Source organism: Drosophila navojoa, chromosome X (assembly GCF_054131105.1).
Source record: "Drosophila navojoa isolate 15081-1374.11 chromosome X, UAZ_NAV_1.0, whole genome shotgun sequence".
In the NCBI taxonomy this organism is placed as follows: domain Eukaryota; kingdom Metazoa; phylum Arthropoda; class Insecta; order Diptera; family Drosophilidae; genus Drosophila; species Drosophila navojoa.
The window spans coordinates 20,437,039-20,460,173 of record NC_142895.1 but is presented as its reverse complement, the minus strand read 5'-3'; the positions used below and the strand labels follow the sequence as shown (position 1 = coordinate 20,460,173).

Here is a 23,135-nt window from a genome sequence, read left to right as displayed (position 1 = left end):
TACATACATGTTGTATTCTTTCGTTTATCAATGAAAATGATTTCTGCGTGAATACCCGTTTGGCACTCGTTTTTAATTAGAGGATATTTTGTATGCGTGACATAAATGCTTATTTTCCGCTTTTGACCATGAATGGACAATGTTTGTTTTCTTGGCCTGGTTGATCCGACTCTTCAATCAGCTGACCATTTTGATAAGCTACCGATGGAGTGGGTTTCTTGTCCGGAAACAGTAAAAATAGTCGAAGCGCAGTAAAGAAAAACATCTAAGAATGTTCATGCGAGTGCAGACGACTATCAAATGCTCTTTAACTGTCATTCTACGAATTGATAATGAGTTTCATTTGCACCAAGACATAAACTATTGTATATGAATATACGATATATCGTATTCCAGTTTTAGTTTTAGTAACAGTAACTATAGAGTGGAGTTTCCTTTATAATATATTATTATATTTAAGTTCTCCTCATGCATACATATAAGCTACATAGAATGAAATTGTGAAGCTCTGCTTAAAATAGTTTGATATATAAGTATCTACAAATATATCCATTTTGATTAACTGTTTAGTAGAGTATTTCTGATGCATCACTTTGAAGAATTTTTCTTTTTTAATACGAAAAACTGAATTTTAATTAAAATTCTTATAGAGGCCCTCATGCATACATAGGATTCTCTATAGACTTGTAGTTACATTGCGTGGGCATGCTGATTTATGTATGTACGTGCGTAAGGATATCTTGTGTACCCTATAAATATGTACATATATGCACATACTCAGCCATATACATACATACATGCATATGTACGTATGCATGTATGCATATATGTATGCGTTTACATTTGGCATGTATGAATATGAAAATGTTTATTATAGGTCAGTTAGCGCGTTTCACTTTCATTTGTTGCTGCTGCTGCTGCTGGTGTCGTTGTTGTTATTGTTATGGCGATAATGCAGCGCAGAATAAAAACAAAAACAAACAAAAAATATACATACATATATGAAATATGTATATGCAAACGCTGATAGCGAAACGCTCAAGGCAGTTTATCAACTAAGCAGCCATAATAATAACAATGCCTCGCAATTCATTCATAAAAATGCAAAAAAAAAAAAAAAAAAAAAAAAAAAATCTATGCGAAATGGCCCCCCACAAGTTGCAGGCAAATTCGAAAGCTCGCGCAAGCTAAAGAACGCACACCATGCACGTCAAGGAAGGAAAAAAGAAGCAACAAGAAAAACACAAACGGAATACCACAAGACGCGGGTGATAGTAAGCTAAGCAGAGGAATCACTGTACATATGCATACGTGTGCGTGTCTGTTTGAGTGTGTGTATTTCGTGCGCCTGCAACTTGTTTAAAAATAGCTTTAGCTCTGACTTGGAACTGCAGCGCAGCGATTAAAGAAGAAGATTACTTGGAGGTATTTAAAAAAGCTTTGTATTACCGCATAGCCAATAACAACAAAACGAAAAAAGCACAACTACTTATGTTTAAGCACACATGTGTGCATACGCCCAAAGTGGAGATGCCTGCGCATAAAACACAGGCACAGGCGCACGCGTAGAAGTGTTTATTTATGTAATCAGCGAGACAAAAACAACAATCGTGTGTGTGCTACTATCAATGCGACAGCATATTTTCTGCTGCTTCCTCTTCTTCTTTCTTTCTTTTATTTGCCATTGAGTAAACAAATGCTGATTGATATGACAGCGATTCGGCTGTAGACGTCGTTATTGCTGCTGCTGTTGTTGTTGTTCACCTGTGTGATTCATGGGTGGCTGCAGGAAGCAGCAGCGAAATCTTAGTCAGTTAACAGTGCGCTGTTAGCATGACTCAAATTCTGTTAAATGCAAATTAATATCCGTTGTCTGTAGTTTTCGTCTGTTTTCTTTTGTGCTACTACTATGGCAGAGTGTCGCCTAGGTGAGTGTGCGTTTGTGTTTGTGTGTGCCGGCGTCGCTTATCACACAAATCGTGCAATATTTTAGTCATGTGTTGCGTTAACAGCAGCAATTGCAGCGCATGCCAATGCTGTTCTGTGAGTACGTTGCCTGCGTACAGATTACAAATTCAGCACGTTTTAATTAATAAGTTAATGCGTTTGCGTTTGTATTTGTATTTACATACATATATTGTCGTTGACCGATCAATGCTGTTGTTGTTGCTGCGTCGATGTCGGTTTAACCCGTATTGGCAGAGACATTGCAGAACGGTGCGTCATGCCGTGATCCCTCGTTACCTGGCTAAAGCTTCTCAGCCATTTTCGTCTGCATAGCTCGACCATTGCGCAGTGCGCACGAGCGCCAATTTCAATTGCCAGCAAACAACAACAACAACAAACAGCAGCAACCGCGACAACGGCAGCGAAAGCTACAGAAAACAAAAGGGACACAGCGAGAGGCAGATAACAGCAACGTCTGCGCACGCAAAAAGGCAAATCAATTACAATTATAAAAAAAAAAAGTGCTGCACTGACGAAAGCACGACTAGCTAATACCCTAATCTAGTGACAGATTTTAAGAAGCAAATTTGATATATGAATGAATATTTTTTAGATTCAGTCCAGATTGAATAGGCCGATAATTCGCGAAATTCTGGACTATTCTAGTACCGTTAGTATATGGGTTTAGTGTGCGCGAAAACATTTTCGATACACTGTACAATATATGTATGCATGAATGTACTTTAACTACGATACGCCCTCTGCATGGAGTTTATGCCAAGCCAAGGGCCTCTCATCGTAGGATTCCGACAACATCGTGGGGCAACTGACGGCTGATGTTTTGCATGCTGAATAACTAACATGTCTGCAACAGTTGAGGTACAGAGGGCAGCATAAATTATGGATTTAATGGTTCCCCAGCGGATTGGTAAAGTGATCGTTGAGCGTTGAGCGTTCTCCGCTCAGCTCAGTTCAGTTCAGTGGCGATCGTTGGTCGAGGGCAAAAAACCCAAGTATGATAAGCAGTTCGATTTTGGCTTTGATACATAAGTTGTTGGATAATATTTACTGGCGCCATTCCATTCCATCTATTCAAATTGACTTCGTAGTACAACAACTATTTGCAGTTGTTGTTCGCTATGATAATTCATAAATGGCTTTCAACCTGTTTATTGATCGGCTCACAAATGCTTGATTCACCTGCAGCTCCAGTTTGAAGCGGGTTTTTTCTTTATTAAGAAGTTGAATTTGTTTAAAATGAAATGAAAACAAAACACAAAATTCGATATGCAATATGCAATATGGGGTGTGTTATAAAGTTCAGGTGTGTTCAAGAAACTTTAAACATATTCGTTTTTCTCATGATATTCACATATCCAAATTATTGTTTAAAAATAATTCAAGCCTTTGGATAAGAGTTTATTTATTTGTATGTATATTTGAATGTATATTACATATTTATTATTGCTAATCCAGTTTCTATTTATTCAACTCGCTGATGACTGGACTTCAGCGGTTTATAATACGTTTATTCAACTTTACGTCTACAACAGGTTAAAAAAAAAAAAAAAAAAAAAAAAATTCAACGTGCGTTAAGTCGAGCGTAACAATTTCTACGGGATTTTTTCATTGCATTCTTTTTTTTTTTTTTTTAATTTGTGTGTGGTTTTTTTATGATTTTATTTGTTCAACATCAGAAAATAGAATTCGTTTCGATGAGTGATCAAACGTTGTTCTAATTCTAGTATAGTTTTCAAAGCGACATTAGCAACAATTAACAAAGGCAACTCGTCAAATGCATGCAACACAAAAGCTTTTGAGCCCGATTAGTACAAACAAAAACGAAAACAACACACAAAAATAAATAAAATAAAAACAATAACAGAATACATAGTTGTTGGCGGCTGAGGGTCGCGTTGCTTGATCGCCAGTTTTAATGGATTATTTTGACGTTAGGTTTAATTAGGTTTTTGTTCATTTTTATTAATTTTTTTTTTATATGCACTTACACGTTATTGTCTGTTCTCTAAGTCAACACAACAATTCTTAAATTTATCTAACGCTTTTTAGCGAAGCGATAAAGTAACTAAAAACAAAAACAAGAATTTTGTTAACTTTTTTAACGGCGACAACGAGGGCGACGGCGACGGCGACGGCGACGCACAATCCAAACACAAGCACGATTCGTTCAAAACTGTCGCCTGTGTGGGCCAACAGTGAGACTTTTAATAACAATAACGTTTATTTCGACGTTGGTTCTGCTGCCGCTGCTGTTGTCGTTGCTGCTGTTACTGTTATGTTGCGCTCTGACGCTCTCAGTTTATAACGGACGCGACGCTCTCATGACGGCTGCTGCGATCGAATCGTCGCGACGCGACGTCGTTGTCAACGTTGTCTCTCTTGGGTTTGTGCTTAAAACTTTTAACTGCTAAGGCTGGCGTGCGTTACCGATTTCAGTATGTGTGTGTGTGTGCAAGCGCAGGGTGCAGCAGGTGCGCTGTTAATTAACAGACCGTTTGCAGGAGCTTTTAGTGCCAATGGAAACGACATTGTACACACATATTTATGAATATAAATACATAAGCTCTGTTATGTTTAATGCTCGTTGTAGGGTATTTTGTGATTAGATTTAATTAATTTTCATTAGATATCTCACACATATATGAACTTATCAAAAAACGGAAATCATCATATCTATAATGTTTTTCTCGTCTCATCCCTTTTCGGTAATGTGCATAGTTAAAACTGGATCATTCTAAATGGCCAACTCATTATTGCTAAAAAACGATCATTTTTTTTCGATACCTAGGCGTAATTTGAATATTAGTAAAACTAAGATTTGAATGTTGAATATATGAACATACATTTGTAAAATCTTTAGAATTATAGAAATTTACTCTCTCTTCGCCTCAACTGTCAAAGCATTAACTTGAAACGCTAGATAATTAAACTCGCAATTTGCATTTAAAAAGTAAAAAAAAAAAAAAAAGAAAAGTTCCCATCGTATACCCTAGACTAAATGCGAAGCGCAGCCGCCGCGTAAACTTATGATAAATTGTTTAGTGCGTGTAAAAGAGGTGTTGGATGGAAATTTAAGTAAAAAGAAGCACAGTTAGATTGGAAAATTGTTTTTTTTTTTTTTTTTTTTTTTTTTTTTTTTTTTTAACAAATTCAACCTAACATGTAGCTCCAATTATACATAATGTACATACATATGTGTATAGCATATGTGACATTTTAAGAAGTATAAAAAATTGTTTATAGAATATAGATATGGATAACTATGAACTATGTATGTAAATTTTAATATAAGTTCGACTATAACCGTATTTTATACCCTTTTCGTACGCATTTTTGTGTGCTTCCCTGGGAGCAGCTAGAGCGCTCCACCAGAGATCAATTAACTGGCAAATTGAGATAAATAGTTTTTTTGTAAACACTGACATTGAAAGATGTTCTCTCTGTTGTTTCTAAAGATATATGTACATAAATACATCTAGATATACGTTATACATCTATAACCGCTGTCTCTTTCTCAAACTGCGAAGTGAGAGTAGTCAAGCAATATGTTTGCTTGTAACCTACCTTGTTAGGGATGCAGTGAGTGGTGGAGTTGAGTGTGGCGCAAGAGATCGATGGAGCGAAAGAACTGCGTGTTGCATAGAGCGCATATATGTTTGATATGGCCACGCTCGGACAACATGTGCTCAGTTAGATGACTGATTTGGGCAAAGGACTTGCCGCATTCGGGACAGACAAAGGCACGCTCTAGATGCTGGCTTCTTCGGTGCTTCAAGAGATGATCGGCGGTGGTAAAGTCTGCCTTGCACACTCTACAGATGTGGGCGCGCAGTAGGACGTGCTGGCGCTGCAAATGTGCTCTGACTGCCTCGCGGTTTTTGTGCGATTTGCCACAGAAAATGCAGATCAGGGGATCGCGATTATGCGACTTTTCGATATGCTTTAACAGGCTGATGCTGCCGGTAAAACCATTAGCACAAATTGGACAGACGTAAGCGCTGGGCTTTGGCTTCGGATCGGCAATGCATGACTCTTTGTCCAAATCCATGGGCCAGCCAAATGTCAAATCATCGTCCCAGTCAACCGTTGGCAGTAGCTCGTCAATGTTCTCCTCAAGCATTTCCAAGTCCTCCGTCTCGTCCACGACGCTACCATCGCCGTGCAGACTGTGCTCGCTCTCAGCATGAGCAATTAAATCACGCATACAGCTAAACGCTTTCGCGTCGTTGCAGTTGTCCGCACACATAGCGCAGTAGAAAATCGACTGCTCGCCATGCCACGATACGACATGCTTGAAGAGGAATATCGAGGAGCTGTAGCGCTTGCCAAACGTACCACACTGTAAACACATATACCGGCGATCCATATGCTTGCGCTGGATGTGACGCTTATGCAGTTGCTCATCACCATACAGCGTCAGGCAGTATTTGCATATGTGCAGCCGTGCTAAACGCGCGTCGCACAGCTGCTCATGTAGCTTGCAGGCGAGAAACCGGGGAAAGGCCACTAGGCAGGAGCGGCAGTAGTAGAGGCGTGCCGTTTCAGGCTTCCTCATGTTCGGTGCGACTGTAGGCGAGGTGCTTTGATTAGTTGCGTTTGATGTTTTTGGTAATATGCTTCTAAGTTCCATGGGGCTCCAATATCTTATTTATGTTTATAATCAGAAGTCCAGTTAGATACCAAATTTATGACTATGTTATCGATATATCGATGTTTAATTCGTGCCTATTAATCGATTCTATAAACTTGTCAGATATGTAATAACTTTTATAAAACTGGCAACATATTATTTCTATTTTGCAGAAAAGAAATCTAGCTAATGTGTAAAAGATTTGACTTGAAATAATACTATTTAACTGTTTAATTTAACAATAACAATACGATATATTTGTTTAAAAACACTCGATTGATGTCACGAATGAAATTTTGTCGCTGAGTGACATCACTAGCCTGCAGTGGGCAGCACTTGCATTTGTGATATCGAAAAATCGTATCGATAGCAATTGATGCACCCATATTTTGTACATCCCTACACTGTTGCATTTGCATAGCCAAAAAATGCCAACCTAAATAGTTGACTTTGCGTTTATTGTATTTCGATTTCGATAAAGACGAATACAGTTTGTGATTCCATACCCGTACACCCCTTTCCCCCTACAGCAAAGAAAACGACTCGAGATGAGCGACGCATGCGAACGGGAGCAGCGCAGCGAAAAGTGCGCCTCGCCGAAAACTGCATCAGGCACGGCGTCGATGACGTTGGCGTCAACAGCCTTGGAATCACAGTCTCACAACATAGTAGGACACCAAGAGCAGCAGCAGCAACAGCAGCAACAACAGCAGCAACAGCAACAACAACAGCTGCAGCAGCAACAAGAGCTATCTATGGCCAGTGGCAGTACACCGTCATCAAAAGCAGCAGCAGCTGCTGCTGCTGGACGACAACAACCGCAAGTGAGTTCCAGTGAGAGCGACATGCGAGAGCTGCGCGAGATTAAGCACTTGCTGTGGGGCGACAGTGTGCGCGAAGATGTATTCAAGCGTTGGTCTCAAGGTAAGTTGCTGTTGCACCGCACCACCCAAACACACCAACCCCAACCCCAACCCACCCAAACAGATAGTGCCAGCGGTTAACGAGCGCGCGCGCTTTTTGTGTGTGTATCTCTCTGTACACTATATATATATGTATAATACATACTATATGCATTTGCAGGCTTTGAGTTTAGTGATGTGGAGCCCTCGGCTTTGGTGCAAAAACAGGGCGGTCCTTGTGCTGTGATAGCGCCCGTGCAGGCGTACTTGCTTAAGATAATTATCATGGACATGCCAGGCATTCAATTAGCAAAGGTAAGCACCCTTATTCCTTTATTCCCCTCCTTAGTTGTATCCTCGCCCCGCCCACACTCTCGAAATGCCAATCGAAATTTAATTTTAATTTAATCTCATTACCAGCTGCCCAGTGACAAATGCCAGACTCTGCTCATTGAAGCACTATGCAACATATTAAAGAATTGTCGAGCGCCGCGCTATAAAATTGTCACACTACATCGGCGATCAACCAAAGAGCGTCGCCTGACGCCGCCAACTGATTCAATTGAGAATGCTGTGGAAGCGGAGGAGTCAACTGGTATTGATGCCGCCGATGCGGCTGCAGCTGCAGCTGCCACTGCTCTTGCAACCAAAAACGATGCAACAGCTATGGTCGCACGTTTCAATTTGGAATTGACACCGGACCAATTTCATGAGCGTCTCCACACGCTCCACTTTGAGCACATTGGCGAGGTGGCTCGCTACTATGTGGACAACTATAGTCAGCTATCGAATACGTACGGCGTGCTGTTGTTTATGTATTCGGTATTCCTAACCAAGGGCACGGAGCAGGTGACATCTGATATATCGGACACATCGGAGCCGCTGATACACAGCACATATGGCTATGGTGCGCAGTCGTTGATTAACCTAATGCTAACTGGGCGCGCTGTGGCTCATGTCTGGGACAATGAGCAGGACGTGGGAGGCCTGAAGCTGCGTGGCATTTGTGAGCAGAGCGATATTGGATTTATAACACTAATGGAGCAGATGCGCTACTGTACAGTGGGCTCGTTTTTCAAGAATCCACGCTACCCAGTTTGGGTAATGGGGTCGGACACGCATTTAACTGGTATTTAGTTATTATCTCAGATATTTGAATACTGATTTAATATTATATGGATTGTGTGCTTTTGCAGTTTTGTTTAGCAACGAAAAGAGGCTTGTCTCTCCAGAGACACCATCGGAGACTGGACGTCGTATCTTCAAGTCATATGATCCGGAGGGCAATAATTTCATATCGAGCACCTTGCTGCGTGATGTGCTAGCCGCATTGAATCTGGTCAGCGAGCCGGGATAGTGAGTTTATTCTTAATATCGTTTGCCGTTAGTTAAATAATATGATTCTTTCAATTTCATGTCATCTTCCAGCGTAAGTCTCATGCAAAAGCGTTTGGACCCTGAGAATCTCGGTATTATTCTCTTGAATGCATTCATGGATGAATTTTTCCCATTGGAGCGCCGCTCAACTCCCGATACTTTCGAGCTTATGCATTATAATGGCATACCCGGCTCTAACGAAAACAACAAGGTGAACAAACATTCGATTTGCTTAACATTTCATGGCACAGCAAAGGGAATATAGTCAATTGTTAGAGTTTGAGTGTCCTAATTGAGAAATTTATAAATTGTATTCCTAACAATTTGAATAGATTATTTTGAGTTTCAGATCAAAATTATGTATTACAACTGCATATAATGCCCACTTTGTATACAAGCAAAGTCATTTGATTTATAGCTCAAATTGACATTAGAAGTACGCATTCAGTTAATTAGCAAATCGAAATCATTATATATGTGACCTTGGTCAATTCATATTCGAGTTATTTATTACAACTGTAATTGTATTCAGTTGTCAGTCCGTTGAATTATAGCGTATAACAATCGAAATCAAAGCAATTTTAAGTATGATTCACAAGGCGATTAGATTTACAAAATATGAAACATTATGAAACTGTATTAGTTTAATGTATACAGACTCTAAATGATTTCTTTTTTTTCTTATAGGTGCGCTATTACTGTGGATCGGCAATATTGCTGGAGGGCGATCTGAAGTCGATTTGCACCTCAAATCCGATGGTCACATGTCTGCAGACCAAATGGCCCAATATTGAAATAAATTGGCACGATGGACACCTGCCCTCATTAAATTGACGTCCTAATTAAATAAAAAATAAAAAACAAAAATAAAAATAAAAAACAACTAAAAAAAACGAAAAAAAAAAAGGAAAAACTATTGCAAAGGCAGCAACAGCTAAAAAAAAATTGAAAAACAACTAGAGCAAGAATAGCGGCAAAATGTTGCCAATGCACATCTTTATTTCAAACACCTCTAAATTGTTTAACATGATAATTTATTGAAAATCGTTTAAAAAACAACCAAAAAAATGCAAACAAATACAATATATAAAAAAAAAAAAAAAAAAAAACAAAACAAAACAGCATAATAACATGGATGAGAAGCAACAAATACCCCCTTCACATATAGTCACACAAACACACACACACAGATAGGCATGCACCGAAGAGTGAGCACGCACACAAATTCATAAACACAGGGACAGAGACAGGAACAATCCTAGTGGAACGAGCACGCATTATTTGTAATTTTGCAACAATAATAATACCGATTGTTGTTTGGTGCATAAACATGCACATAAAAAATTGGAAAACGTATTGAAATGTAATTATTGTTTGCCATTGTAACTATAAGAGCCAGGAAATTATTATACATACTTATTATAACCCACACAAAAAAGAGACCCAAATGCAACAACAGCAAAATAAGCAAAGGAACACACACACACACAAAGACACATTCATGCACAAGCACACTCCCGCACTCACACACACAGACAAACAAGCCACACACACACACACTCTCACATAAAGAACAAAAATTTTTTGTTTATGGCCTTTTAACAAATTAATTGTAGTGTTTAAAACAATTTAATAAAATTAAAAACCAACTAAATGTATAAAAAATGGAAATGCGACTGAATCAATTAGAAAGGGATAGCTGGAGCTGGAATAAAAGAGAAAGGAATATACCTGCATACATACATACATACATACATACATACATACATACGTACGTGCATGGTTAGGCAGGGAAATTTATGTATAAATGTATGTACATACATACATATGTATGCATATTCTAATTCCGATATTTAATCCTCAGCCGATGACTAAAAAACAAATAGAAATGTAGCTGCGCAGGCTTTTTGGCATCCATGAAACCACAGTTTTGAAGATCGATCTAATATTTAAATTTGCAGTTTCCAAACAAGGTTTAAAAATCGTGTTTATTTTCTTGGAAGTTGTGAATTACGCTGAAAAGTCTTCATTAGCGACAGATGCATACATATGTATGTATGTATTTGATCCATATTGAGAAAAACAACGAACGCACCCCACTCGACTTCAGATATTCAAGAGAAAATTGCTGTTAAGGCGACTTTATTTATATAGTATGTATATATTGCTTGATCGCTGCAAGTCTAAAAAAAAAACTACAAAATGATTAAATAATATATCATTAAATTCTAATCTAGATTATATTTTATTGATTTGATTCCAGTTAAATGAAACACATTAGTAAATGAAAAACAAAATTAAGATCGATTGTAATGGATATATATATTTCTTTCTCCTATTCTGTATACTTCAATAAGCATTGCTGAGATATTTATGTATGTGTGGTCAAGATAAGGTTCGAACCGATAATACTTAATCGTGAAACGACTGTTTTAAGGTATGCCAATCTTATTATGATTCACTAGGATTATTAACAATCTGTGAACCATATATACAGGTGTCTGATCATTTATGCATGTTTAACCGCTGTTTACATTTTATTGCAATTTTCTTCTGCTCATGTTCGTATATAATTAGATTTGGTTTTTAAGAAAAATATTTCATGGTTGTATTCAACCTTACAAATAAACTAGTTAAAAAGTTATATTAATACGCAATCATTCAAGCAATTCTTAAGCTGCTTGCGATTTCAACGTATCTCATCCTTTTGAATTTGCAAATTTTTGTTATGGGATCTCAGATTAATAACGAAGCCATATACCAATCCGCGACAAGTTGGGCAAGCATAAATTACTTCTCCTCGCACCATTCGTTCTCCTTGCGAACCTGCTCCTCCTCGGCCGGAGTGAAATCCTTTTTAATGTTAAACGTTTTGCGAATGTCCTCGGGTGTCTTCCCCTTAATCATGTTGGCCACCGTCTTGCAGGTTAATTCCAGCAAGCCCTTGATATCCAAATAGTTGGCGGCTAAGATCAGTTCGAATAGAGTGCCCTGGTCTACTTTAAGAAAATCTGCATCCCAGGATGTGATGTCATCGGTACGCTTCTCTTTGCTCTCATCATCCTCGGTGGGCTGTGGATCATCCTTATGATAGGTGGCCCAAGTCAACACCTTTCTCAATATTGTTGAATTCACATTCGGCAGCGGTACGATCGCATTTTCATCATCCTCCATGCCACAATCCTCTAACATGGTGCGAATAGTGCCGGAACACTTCGCTATTTCAATATTGGTATCGAAAATTTCTTCATCAGAAGATTGCAATTTGATACTAGGCATGTTGATCTGCAAACGAAGAAAATCAGCCATTGTTAAAAACGACATGTATTTCTTTTTATGTTAAAAACTTAGCGGGATGTATTTAAACATGTACAAGCAAGCATGCGTCTGTATGCATGTGTGCGAGCGTGCGAGTGTGTTCGTTGCGCTTACTGTAAATAAAGCATCCGTCCGATTACACAAAACCTACTCACACACACACACATGCAAACTTCTAATTGTAAATTAATAAAAAAACCCCAGAAATAATTTACAATTTGCAAAATCATAATGGAGTATAATTTGTTGTCCCCCCCAGAAAGTTCGTGAATATTGTCTTTGTCACGATTACTTACCACAGCTACAAATAAAATGTAAGTTTTGAACAAATTTGGAAAAGTGTGAAGTTCGGATTAAAACAAGATTTATTTAATTTGAATTTACGGTGTCTTTGTTACGAAAAAAGACGCAACGAACACGACTTTAAGAAATAGAAATTAAAATTTACTTTATTGGAAAAGATACACGTCCGAAAGTACTTTGCGTTCTGCGAATCGAGTGTAGTCGATAAACAGTAAAAGCCAGAGCTGCAATTCAATTAAATAGATATCATATAATTTCAACGTCACATATATCGTATACGCATGCGAAAGATACCGATATTTTTTAAGCACCCACGATAATAATAATTATTATTATAGATCGTGAAAATGTTTTTTACAGCTTAAAATAAAAAGCCAAAATTTGTAAATAAATTTGTATTTTTCACACACAGGAAAGTAATTATATTCTTGATAGTCTTGCTTGAAGTAAAGTATCGATAGCTTTTGCCATATTCTAGGCTGGTCACATTTTAAATATCAATAAAAACTACTAGAATTAATATATATATGCCAGCGAACAGCTTGTTAACAGAATTTTATTTTCAGCTTTCAACGGATTCTGGAGGTGTTATTGAAACTGTTAATAACATCCGATTTCTGTTGCGCTTAGTTTTTGTCAACACTGCGCTGCTTCTTGTCCTGGTTCGGTGCTTTATTTTTTTCTAACGCAATATTAAACGCATTGACAATGCGTTATTTGTTGTTGGTACTCAATAATATATACAAATAAATATTAAATAACAATAACTCGCAAAAAACAAAAAACCTTGGAAAAAAAAAACAATAGGGTGCGCGTGTGTCAACATATTTCTTTGTATTTACATACATTATTTGTCTCCGTTAGTTTTTTTTAATTGAACGGAAAACGACAGCAACGACGGCTACAAAGTGCAAAAGCAAAAGCAAGTCAAAATCAACAGGTAAATATACTAATACAAATCGGACATACAATTACATATATATATGTACGTGCAATACGTGCAATACATATGTACGTACATACATTGTTTTATATACCGCTGTGTGTGTGATTAGTCAGTTATCTACATGGCATGAATACATCGGCACGTCTATATACACATGCATTTATTTAGATGTGTGCGTAAGTACACATACATAGATATGTAAATATATTATGTCGAGTACTTCGGAGCATCTCTGTTATTAAAAATGTCTGTCTGCACAGCGAAATGTCAAAATAGCAACAACAGTAAAACTATGCCGGCAGAGTGAGAGCGACTGTTGGTGTCATTGTGACAGTGAGAATTTTAATTGCGTTTCAAATATAAAAACATTGTAGCTAAAGGTGTAAAATGGCTAGTCGATTGGGAAATAGAATTTCTCTCTCCACTTCGCTAATATTTTCCAGCCCGGCATCATATTTGCCGCTAGCCGCTTGCCCCCCAAATGCCAGTACGAAGGTCAGCTAAACACACACACACACACACACACACGAACACATTTGTTTAAGTGTGTGTGTGTGTATGGGTGGGTGACACTGCACTTGCCGCTCAATTATTGATTTGCTTAGGGAGCAGCAGCTACAATAACAGCTGTCCGACATCAACATTTGGCATACCCAGTAGTAAATAGTGGACTCTCTTAAATTATATATATTTATTAACTATATAATTATACAATAAGTATAATGTTCTTCAATTTGAGCTTTCGGGTTGTATTTGGCTTTATTTACTCTATTTTATTTTTGTGGCTGACATTCAAGTATTTGCAGAGGATTCGCTTAGTTTCTAGAGGTTTCTAGAGGGGGCGAGGGAGTGCTGTTATTTGGTCGATGTTGATGTTGCTGTTGCTGTTGCTGTTGTTGCTCCTGCTGCTATCGCCGATGTTACTCCTGTTGCTTTCCCACAAAACGCAGGCCAACTGGATGAGGTCATTGCGTTATGCCACTAACCAGAGAACACATAGACCGGACACGTAGTGTAAAGTGTTTTGCACACTTTTTTTTTGACATTACGACCCACACCACTTCGTATTTGCTCGGCTCCTCACTTTTAGGTTCAGGCTACTAAAATATTCGAGAGCACAATCATTTTGCTTCTGGCGCTCGACCGAGATGGTCGATGGTTGAACAAAAGATCCCTCTGTGCTCAATGTTTCCTTTGCTCTCTCTCTCTCTCTCGGTGCTCTTTGCTCTCTCAAATGTGTATATGTGTGTATGCATGTGAGCACAAGCAGCAGCTCTGAGCTGCCAGCTCACGAAAATTGAAATTTCTTCGCAGCAAGAACACCCATGCCTTCCCTTCTGTGTGAAGAGTATACCGAACTTATCAAACCGTTTGCCAAGCTCGTACAAAATATGTATATGTGTTTTCGATTTTAATTGTGGAAAGGGTATGAAAGCGTTGGTGCTCATGATGAAAATGCTTTCGCGGCGAGCGTGCACACACACAGTCTTTGTTGCTACATATATTATGAGCGTTTGTGTGCCTGTGTGCGTAGCACTTGCTGCCTGTAGCAATTTTAGGTCCCAGCATTTGCATTTGGTTGATCTTGAGAAGTGCGCACACTTATATATGTACATACATATGTATGTATGATTGTATGTACGCACGGGGCGCGATGCCCACAATTGTGGAATATCACTTGTAGAAGCATTTGTATGCCTATGTGCCCTTACATGTGCGTTTGTGTGTGTGCATGTGTGTAAGCATGGGACGTCAACATTGGTGTGCATGTGTGTATGCATGGGACGAGAACATTGACGTGCATGTGTGTATGCATGGGACGAGAACATTGGCTGCCTACCTCAACTAAGAATTGTCTGAATGATTTTGGGCTCGAATTGAAGAGGCGCGCTTATACATACATACATATGTATGTATTTATGTAAGTAGCTGATTAACTAAAGTGACAAGTGCATATGCCAATTCTTTGTGGCACTGTGACCGTCGAATAACTCATACTGTATGTGTATGTGTGTAGTATAGTTACTCTCGCGCTTATATTTAAGCACCTGGATTTAATTTTAATGATCGTGGGTTGGCTATCGGAAGGAATTAAAACAAAAGTTTAGTATCTTATTTAGCTTACTATACAAATGGGATGCGATTTTCGATCCTTTGTACCTGTTCATATAGTTACATACATATACAGGTGCATGCCAATAAAAAATAAACTTCTAAAAAGAATTGGCATATGCACTTGTCACTTTAGTTATAAGCGCGCCTCTTCAATTCGAGCCCAAAATCATTCAGACAATTCTTAGCTGAGGTAGGCAGCCAATGTTCTCGTCCCATGCTTACACACATGCACGCACACAAACGCACATGTAAGGGCACATAGGCATACAAATGCTTCTACAAGTGATATTCCACAATTGTGGGCATCGCGCCCCGTGCGTACATACAATCATACATACATATGTATGTACATATATAAGTGTGCGCACTTCTCAAGATCAACCAAACGCAAATGCTGGGACCTAAAATTGCTACAGGCTGCAAGTGCTACGCACACAGGCACACAAACGCTCATAATATATGTAGCAACAAAGACTGTGTGTGTGCACGCTCGCCGCGAAAGCATTTTCATCATGAGCACCAACGCTTTCATACCCTTTCCACAATTAAAATCGAAAACACATATACATATTTTGTACGAGCTTGGCAAACGGTTTGATAAGTTCGGTATACTCTTCACACAGAAGGGAAGGCATGGGTGTTCTTGCTGCGAAGAAATTTCAATTTTCGTGAGCTGGCAGCTCAGAGCTGCTGCTTGTGCTCACATGCATACACACATATACACATTTGAGAGAGCAAAGAGCACCGAGAGAGAGAGAGAGAGCAAAGGAAACATTGAGCACAGAGGGATCTTTTGTTCAACCATCGACCATCTCGGTCGAGCGCCAGAAGCAAAATGATTGTGCTCTCGAATATTTTAGTAGCCTGAACCTAAAAGTGAGGAGCCGAGCAAATACGAAGTGGTGTGGGTCGTAATGTCAAAAAAAAAGTGTGCAAAACACTTTACACTACGTGTCCGGTCTATGTGTTCTCTGGTTAGTGGTTATGCGTAGCTAACCTGAGCTACATTTGCATGCTACTTGGATGTTTGAGGTTCTATTTACTCTCGACTGCTTTGCAAGCGTATTCGATTGCGGTGCCACTGTTATTACTTAATTGTTTCTCTCTCACTCTCATTTGTATCCGATATCTGTATATTTGTTTTTCCTTGCAAGGGCGACTCTTTCATCGTTGATCCAGCTGATAAGGTTTATCACAGCTGTAGCCTTACTTAAGTAATTACTCAATACAATCCGATGTGATGTGTGTATGTGTGTGTGTGTGTGTGTGGATATAGTCACTCATCTGACATACATAGCTGAACATGTTTGTGTAAAATGATAAGTCGAGGCTTACCAATTAACTACACTTTCTTTCCGAAGTTGCTTGGCTGATCCATCAATCAGTCAGATAACTGCCGTCACATGACCTTAACTAATATATCTAAACGCCACTTGACTATTGTCCGTTTATTTTCCACATCGTTTCAAGCTACTTCTCTCTATCTCTATTTGTATCTCTATAGATTATATATATTTTTATGTATATATATATACAGATGCATATATATATATACATATATAGCCGTACTTCAATCAGAGTTCCATTCGACAGCATTGAGAACGTACCTTTCGCTTATCTCAATGTCCATTTTTTGGTTTTTTTGCCGTTTTATTTTAGCATAATATAGGTGATAAAACAACTGAATAAAATATCGTAGATAGATAAATATATTGGGCTCTGCTTATTAAACCATTAACTGTGTAAGTTCATTTCGATAAGAAATTTCATGAAGGATGTCTGAGTCGTGGGCCTTGCAGGGTCAGGTACGTGTTTCTATATATACATATCTTTAACTTGTTGACAAAGCGACTTACAAATGATATATCTTTCAGGAGTACGTCAATCGATTTACATTCAGAATGGACAATTCAATTATGCGAAATTAACATAATTCTAATCAAATCAGGAATATTCATTTGAAAGAAACAGAGAAAAGCAAATAAACAAGAGTATAATTTGGGAACCTTGGTAAAGCGTACAGATAAGCTTATGACCAGAATTTAAGATATGAATCTCTTGAGCTCTTGAGCCAATTGAAACAAATGTGGAATTAGGCACAAGCCGCATACAAATCACGTGTTGATTATATAACATTTATACATGTATAACATTGATATTGGATTAATATGTTTGTCTTGGGTGTCTGATGACGCATGTAGTCACAGCCACAGCCACAGCCCCAGCCCCAGCCCCAGCCGCAGGCACAGGCACATACTGCATTCGCACTAGATGCATGATAAGATATCAAATCGAGTCCCATTCTGTACTCTCTCAAATCTCCAATTTCGAGTCCAAAGAGCAATGGAGAATACTTGACACTCCCACAGCGAGCGGAAAGTTTAAAATGTTTGTCAGTGTTACCTTACGAATGGTTCGCTCATAATTAATTGACTGTGACCAGGCGAAACATTTGTGGAAATAATTACCGCTGATTCGGCGACCTCCTTGGCTTATCAGTGACTGCCTCTGATATGAGCACATGCCAAATACACACACATACACACATTTATGTACCTATAATAGCCATATAAGCTTAAAGTATCTGCCATAAATTCACAGTCTACAAGCCGGCGAACCACCAATCATCAGGTAGTGATATCACCTCCCCCACCACTTGTGGGCGGTCTGTTGAGTAGCCCCGATTAGGCTTAGCGGGCAATATCGAGTGCATTGTATAAATGTCAAATTAAAACCATATTTGATTTAATCAATTCATGTATGCATATCTGTGCTCAAAACTCTTAAAGCACTCGTTAGTGCCTCCCGCATTATTTATGACCAGCTCTTAAGCTCTTGATCTCTGATAACCTGATTATATGGCTAGAAAGAATGAATACTATTAGGTGTGCCAGCAATTGGATATCATACTTTCATTATGTTGTTAATTTTTCATATGTGTGGATTCCAATTTCGTGTCTGGGACAATAACGACGCCGCTTATACCGTCTGTACGGTTATTGTGATGAAAATTGTGGTACCCAGACAAACCTTTATGAGCAAACTTATACGGTTATAGCATCTTCCTGGTATATCGACGGTCTCTTGAGCTGATCTACTGCTATTTCTAAAAGGTTTAATTTGAGATTTATTTAGAAGTGCAATTATGGCTTAACTGAAAAAATATATATTCGTTATTATAAGATCTTTTATAAGATCTGCTGGCATATATGTATAATATTGTACTGAATAGTATGTAATATAAACCGTTATCTTCTTTTTTACATCCGTTAACCATGTAGACAATATGATATTACGATAGTCGTCCTCAGCCTTAGGTTTCAAGTTGTTTAAATGACACAAATTCCATAGTTTCGTGGACACAGGAGAAGTCACCTATGATTAGCATTAAAAATCAATATTTGCTAGGTTTATCGATATTTATACATATGTATATTGTTTTACTGAATATATGTACGATATATAAAACTTTCCCTTTCTGTAAGAATTATATATCTATGTAGACTATATGATAATTAGTGGAGGAGCTGAGGAGCTGATTCCGATGCAGACGATTAGCTCAAATTCAATTGAACTCAGTTATATATGTATATAGTCCAAAAATTTGTATATATGAAGAGATGCACAATTCCATAAATCGATTTGTTATTCCTGAAACTTTCTTTTGTGTGCTGCATGCGCTGTCCTAAAACCATTCGGCCTTTTCATTTCTGTTGTCAGCCCGGCTTCAAGGGGTATACAAATAGGGGCAATTGGTCGCTTCAATTGATACACTGAAAATGCAGAACACGCAATTTCGAAAGCGTCGTCTGCAGTACAAACCGATTTGTGGCCTATCAGTTGTCACTTATGAAATATGCAACAGCTGTCGATTAGCTAAGGAATCCATCGAGTCGACGCTGCGAAAGGTGCAAACAAGACAAACGAAGGCTCAGGCCAGCGGGAGGGTGGCGCGTAAATATTTAAAGCGGGGGGCCAGGGGGAATGGCGGTTGGTTTGTTGATTTGCCGGATTGTCCATTGTCGGCTAATGAAGACATTTACACAAACCATTTCAATTTCTCAAATGGCTCATCAAATACGGATGCGGAGCGGTTGTGGTGGCTGGTGCGGGGGACACTGGGGGCATTGGTGGCGATTGGATGCACTGTCGCAGGTGTCGATTACAATTGCTGCAAATAAAGGGATACAGCCATGGCTACGTCTGCTGCCGGGCTGTTCCTGGCCAACTGGGGGGCAGCTGGTCACGGAAACATTGAATCATTTAATTGCTTTTATTGTGCGGCACGAGTTGTCAGTTTTTCAATTAATCGAGTTTTCTTATTTTCATTTTCATTTTCATTTTTAGTTTTATTGATCTCTTTCCAATTACAATTAGTGACATTTGCATGTTAAATTTGGTTATTCTTGCGTCCATTTCAGGCAGTTGGAGCCGGCGCGGAGATTTAATAGAATTGGACGGGCGGGCTCGATTTAGAGCCGTCACACTTCTTCCTTCCACACGCCGGCGTCGAGGAGAATAATCGCCATCACGACGTCGCCGCCGGAAGCGCCACCTCTGTCAGCCGAGCACTTGGACGACGCCAGCGCTGCCGATCGCGGGCGTGTCTACAAGCTGAGGAAGAAGAAATACTTGAACGCCGCCAATATTACATAGATAGATAGCAGGTCGGAGCAGCCAGGCCAGCCAGATCAGAGCCGATAGACTACACAGTATGCCCGTGCAGTCGCCCATTGAGATTAGCAATCGTGCTATCGAGCATATTGATGACGTTGATCCGCTCGAGTATCATGGCCATTGGGAGCCGGTCGGAGTGGCCCGTGTTCAAAACACTGGCACCTCGGCCATGGTCACATTTAGCAAGCGCAAACAACAGCCATACATCATCGGGGGCGGGCTCGGCTCGGATAAGTATGTGTTCGAGCAGCTGCACTTTCACTGGTCGGACTCGGATGAGTCTGGGTGCGAGCACACACTGGAGGGCATGAAGTATTCGATGGAGGCGCACGCAGTACACTACAATGCCAAGTACAAGGACTTCTCGGAAGCTAAAAACAAACCGGACGGACTGGCGGTTGTCGCATTCTTCATTCAGGCCTGCGGCGACAAGGATTGCCCCGAATTCAAGAAGATCACCGAAGGCATACGCATCGTCCAAAAGATACACACAAGCGCATCTCTCGACTCGGGTAAGACCTTCTCGCAATGCAATTACCAATGGACTCGGATTTAATCTATTTCTGCTTTCGTCCATTTGCAGATTGCCTTTCCTGGATAGGTCTGCAGGAGCTAAGCAAGCACTATTACACATATAAGGGCTCGTTGACAACGGCGCCGTACTTTGAGAGTGTTACGTGGATAATCTACCGCACGCCCATTTATGTTTCGCGAGGACAGGTGAGTAGAAAGCGCACCTGCAAACCCTTGCCAGAGCCGAGTAATAACTAGTCTATCTATTACATAGGTGAGCGTATTCCGGAACCTGCAATCATGCCCCAAAGACGAGTCCAAGAAAATAGTCAACAATTATCGCGAGATTCAGCGTCCTCTCAAGGATCCCGAAATCTTCTTCGCACGCAATACGAACACAAAGTCCAAATTATGATGTGCTTGCTGCTAATGACGCTGTCCCCCAATGCTTTGTGGATGTGGAGCATCTAGCAATAAGGCAACAGCATTAAGTCCTACTCTAAAGCTCCATCAACATAATCACTCCCATATTACGCCATGCACAACGATTTCTGTGCGACACTGGATCTGTGCTGGTTTTGGTTATCTATTTGTTTTGCTTTAATCTATTAAATGTCAAATGTAAATCCTATAATTCTATGGTTGTCAATAAGCTTTTGTTAATTGCTAATTGTACATAGTTATATAATATATATATACCTATATATGTGCGTATATATGTATACATTATATATACTCTTTACATATAAATATACAGTATGTATGTAGATATCAAGAAAGTTATTAATATGATTACGTTACGCGTATGAATCATAGTCGGATCATGCGACTGCCTTGAATTAAATATTTCCCGTAAATATTTATTAATATTAATTATCAGCTTCACACATCTAATAAATATATATATACATATACATATATGTAGAATATTGTAGGAACATACTCTATTTATACATATGTCATATCGTACGTCATTCAACTTATATATGCTATCAAAACTTTTCTTTGTTTGAGGCGTGAGACGACACAGCTGTGGTAGAGGGCGGCGCTGATATTCTTAGTAAATTTCGAGTAACAGCGGCACGAGCTCCTTCACAAACCACTCCTTGGATATGGCCAGATGATCACCCTCAACGCTGAGGAAGTGCAGCTTCTTGCATTTATGCATTATGTCCAAGTCAATCTGGAGGCAAATTAGCAATTTAATAATGCATTTTATATATGTGCGTTAAGATTATAGCTTACATTTTTGAAGACCTTGCTTTCGTTGAGCGGCAGTATGTGCTTGTCCTGGCCAGGTGCATAGAATTCAAACCACTGCGACTCTTTGGGCTGCACAATAGTGTCATTGAGGAACTTGACCATAACAAATCTGCAATGCAATCGAGTAAACCAAAGTCCAATAGAAACTCAAGCGTTGTGCTTACTTCTTTAGCTTGTTAAGGTTCTCTGCGTAGCGTTCATTTATGTAGAGTTCATTGTTGATGTCCGCCAGGAAGCTACTCTTCAATCGATAGGTGTTCTCGTGTAGCGGATCGTGCCAGTATGTAGCTTGCACCAGTTCGTTTTGGACCCAGCTGAGAAAAAAGTCAGTATCCGAGTCAATGTAATAATGGGTACTCATAGCACTTACTCATCGTAGGCCGCATAGTTGAGCAGCTTCGTAATATATTCGCAGCTGCTGACGCTAAGCGTAGGACACTTTGGCAAACCATAGACGCCCTGATGCTGGCCGCCCAGGCTGATGAGCACTCGCATTGGCGGATTGGGACAACGTTGAGCGACCGCTCGTCTGTGAAAAACTATTTGTTAGCATATTTCTGGTAATGAAATTCAATTCAATTCAATTCAATTCAACATACAAAAATTGACCGCCCTGGGAAAAGCCGATGGCATTGTAGCCATTGGCCAGCCTTTCATCCTTAGCCAGCTGCTTGCATACGTAGTCCACTTGCTTGTTCGGATGGATAAAAAAGCCGCTCTCATAGTCCAAAACAATGTTTGCACCTATTTCCAGGGATCTCACATAGGTGCCGTTGGTGTGCTCCTCGATTAGTTTCTTAATAGAGCCCAGACTGAATGGAAAACAACAAGTGTCGCCCATTCCATGCCATAGTACGACGGGTAGAACAGTGCCATTGCTGCTTCTGTTACCCCTGTCGTGGCAATCTGTGTCGGTTGCTTGGCTCAATCGCAGAGAGCTTACAAAGTAAGCTGCATAAAGCAGTAAAAGCATTTTGCTATTAAAATTGATGAGATTCTACTTTGGAATACACCGGCTTTGTGTACAAATAGTTTGGGATTTGCGGGGCTGCCAGACTGACGAACACACCGCTGATGGAGACAAACAACCTGTCTGCACTTGTATACAAACACAAGTTAATTG

General features: G+C 39.5%; 5 protein-coding genes and 1 long non-coding RNA gene across 8 annotated transcripts; 2 read left to right on the top strand and 4 right to left on the bottom strand.

Annotated features, from left to right (window-relative positions):
- Nucleotides 1-5,536: 5,536 nt before the first annotated feature.
- Nucleotides 5,537-6,673, bottom strand: LOC108656604 (uncharacterized). The gene has a single exon (XM_018108800.3). It carries the CDS (start codon nt 6,596-6,598, stop codon nt 5,537-5,539), a length of 1,062 nt encoding a protein of 353 aa, XP_017964289.1. The 5' UTR covers nt 6,599-6,673.
- A 229-nt stretch (nt 6,674-6,902) lies between these two features.
- On the top strand, nt 6,903-10,004 carry LOC108656599 (ubiquitin carboxyl-terminal hydrolase MINDY-3 homolog). Its single transcript, XM_018108793.3, has 6 exons — nt 6,903-7,522; nt 7,682-7,815; nt 7,921-8,629; nt 8,697-8,856; nt 8,929-9,088; nt 9,565-10,004. The coding sequence occupies exons 1-6, from the start codon at nt 7,147-7,149 to the stop codon at nt 9,709-9,711; spliced, it is 1,686 nt and encodes a 561-aa protein (XP_017964282.1). The 5' UTR covers nt 6,903-7,146; the 3' UTR covers nt 9,712-10,004.
- Nucleotides 10,005-11,385: 1,381 nt separating this feature from the next.
- On the bottom strand, nt 11,386-12,727 carry LOC108657096 (S-phase kinase-associated protein 1). Its single transcript, XM_018109549.3, has 2 exons — nt 12,492-12,727; nt 11,386-12,162 (listed from the first exon to the last, which is right to left on the bottom strand). Exon 2 carries the CDS (start codon nt 12,154-12,156, stop codon nt 11,668-11,670), a length of 489 nt encoding a protein of 162 aa, XP_017965038.1. The 5' UTR covers nt 12,157-12,162; nt 12,492-12,727; the 3' UTR covers nt 11,386-11,667.
- Nucleotides 12,728-13,082: 355 nt separating this feature from the next.
- On the top strand, nt 13,083-22,541 carry CAH3 (Carbonic anhydrase 3). 3 transcript variants are annotated; one of them, XM_089263178.1, is made up of 5 exons: nt 17,334-17,364; nt 17,434-17,569; nt 19,981-20,748; nt 20,820-20,956; nt 21,024-22,541. In XM_089263178.1, the coding sequence occupies exons 3-5, from the start codon at nt 20,274-20,276 to the stop codon at nt 21,162-21,164; spliced, it is 753 nt and encodes a 250-aa protein (XP_089119304.1). In that variant the 5' UTR covers nt 17,334-17,364; nt 17,434-17,569; nt 19,981-20,273; the 3' UTR covers nt 21,165-22,541. The 3 variants fall into 3 exon arrangements, with proteins under 3 accessions (XP_017965036.1, XP_089119305.1, XP_089119304.1); XM_018109547.3 differs by lacking the exons at nt 17,334-17,364; nt 17,434-17,569 and adding an exon at nt 13,083-13,438; XM_089263179.1 differs by lacking the exons at nt 17,334-17,364; nt 17,434-17,569 and adding an exon at nt 13,594-13,777.
- LOC149090697 (uncharacterized) lies at nt 14,203-17,436 on the bottom strand. The gene is made up of 2 exons (XR_016197281.1): nt 16,557-17,436; nt 14,203-14,425 (listed from the first exon to the last, which is right to left on the bottom strand). It is a non-coding gene; the product is annotated as an uncharacterized LOC149090697 (long non-coding RNA).
- On the bottom strand, nt 21,584-23,117 carry Ppt1 (Palmitoyl-protein thioesterase 1). The gene is made up of 5 exons (XM_018109542.3): nt 22,612-23,117; nt 22,383-22,541; nt 22,177-22,326; nt 21,995-22,121; nt 21,584-21,932 (listed from the first exon to the last, which is right to left on the bottom strand). The coding sequence occupies exons 1-5, from the start codon at nt 22,983-22,985 to the stop codon at nt 21,807-21,809; spliced, it is 936 nt and encodes a 311-aa protein (XP_017965031.1). The 5' UTR covers nt 22,986-23,117; the 3' UTR covers nt 21,584-21,806.
- Between the last annotated feature and the right edge of the window lie 18 nt (nt 23,118-23,135).

Bases quoted from the DNA above. Each gene is read 5' to 3' on its own strand.
- LOC108656604 (XM_018108800.3), bottom strand. From the start codon at position 6,598: ATGGAACTTAGAAGCATATTACCAAAAACATCAAACGCAACTAATCAA.
- LOC108656599 (XM_018108793.3), top strand. From the start codon at position 7,147: ATGAGCGACGCATGCGAACGGGAGCAGCGCAGCGAAAAGTGCGCCTCG. The intron at 7,816-7,920 runs GTAAGCACCCTT...TCTCATTACCAG, and splicing joins CAGGCATTCAATTAGCAAAG to CTGCCCAGTGACAAATGCCA. The intron at 8,857-8,928 runs GTGAGTTTATTC...GTCATCTTCCAG, and splicing joins CTGGTCAGCGAGCCGGGATA to CGTAAGTCTCATGCAAAAGC.
- LOC108657096 (XM_018109549.3), bottom strand. From the start codon at position 12,156: ATGCCTAGTATCAAATTGCAATCTTCTGATGAAGAAATTTTCGATACC.
- CAH3 (XM_018109547.3), top strand. From the start codon at position 20,274: ATGCCCGTGCAGTCGCCCATTGAGATTAGCAATCGTGCTATCGAGCAT. The intron at 20,749-20,819 runs GTAAGACCTTCT...GTCCATTTGCAG, and splicing joins AAGCGCATCTCTCGACTCGG to ATTGCCTTTCCTGGATAGGT. The intron at 20,957-21,023 runs GTGAGTAGAAAG...TCTATTACATAG, and splicing joins TTTATGTTTCGCGAGGACAG to GTGAGCGTATTCCGGAACCT.
- Ppt1 (XM_018109542.3), bottom strand. From the start codon at position 22,985: ATGCTTTTACTGCTTTATGCAGCTTACTTTGTAAGCTCTCTGCGATTG. The intron at 22,122-22,176 runs GTAAGCACAACG...ATTGCATTGCAG, and splicing joins AACCTTAACAAGCTAAAGAA to ATTTGTTATGGTCAAGTTCC. The intron at 21,933-21,994 runs GTAAGCTATAAT...ATTTGCCTCCAG, and splicing joins AAAGCAAGGTCTTCAAAAAT to ATTGACTTGGACATAATGCA.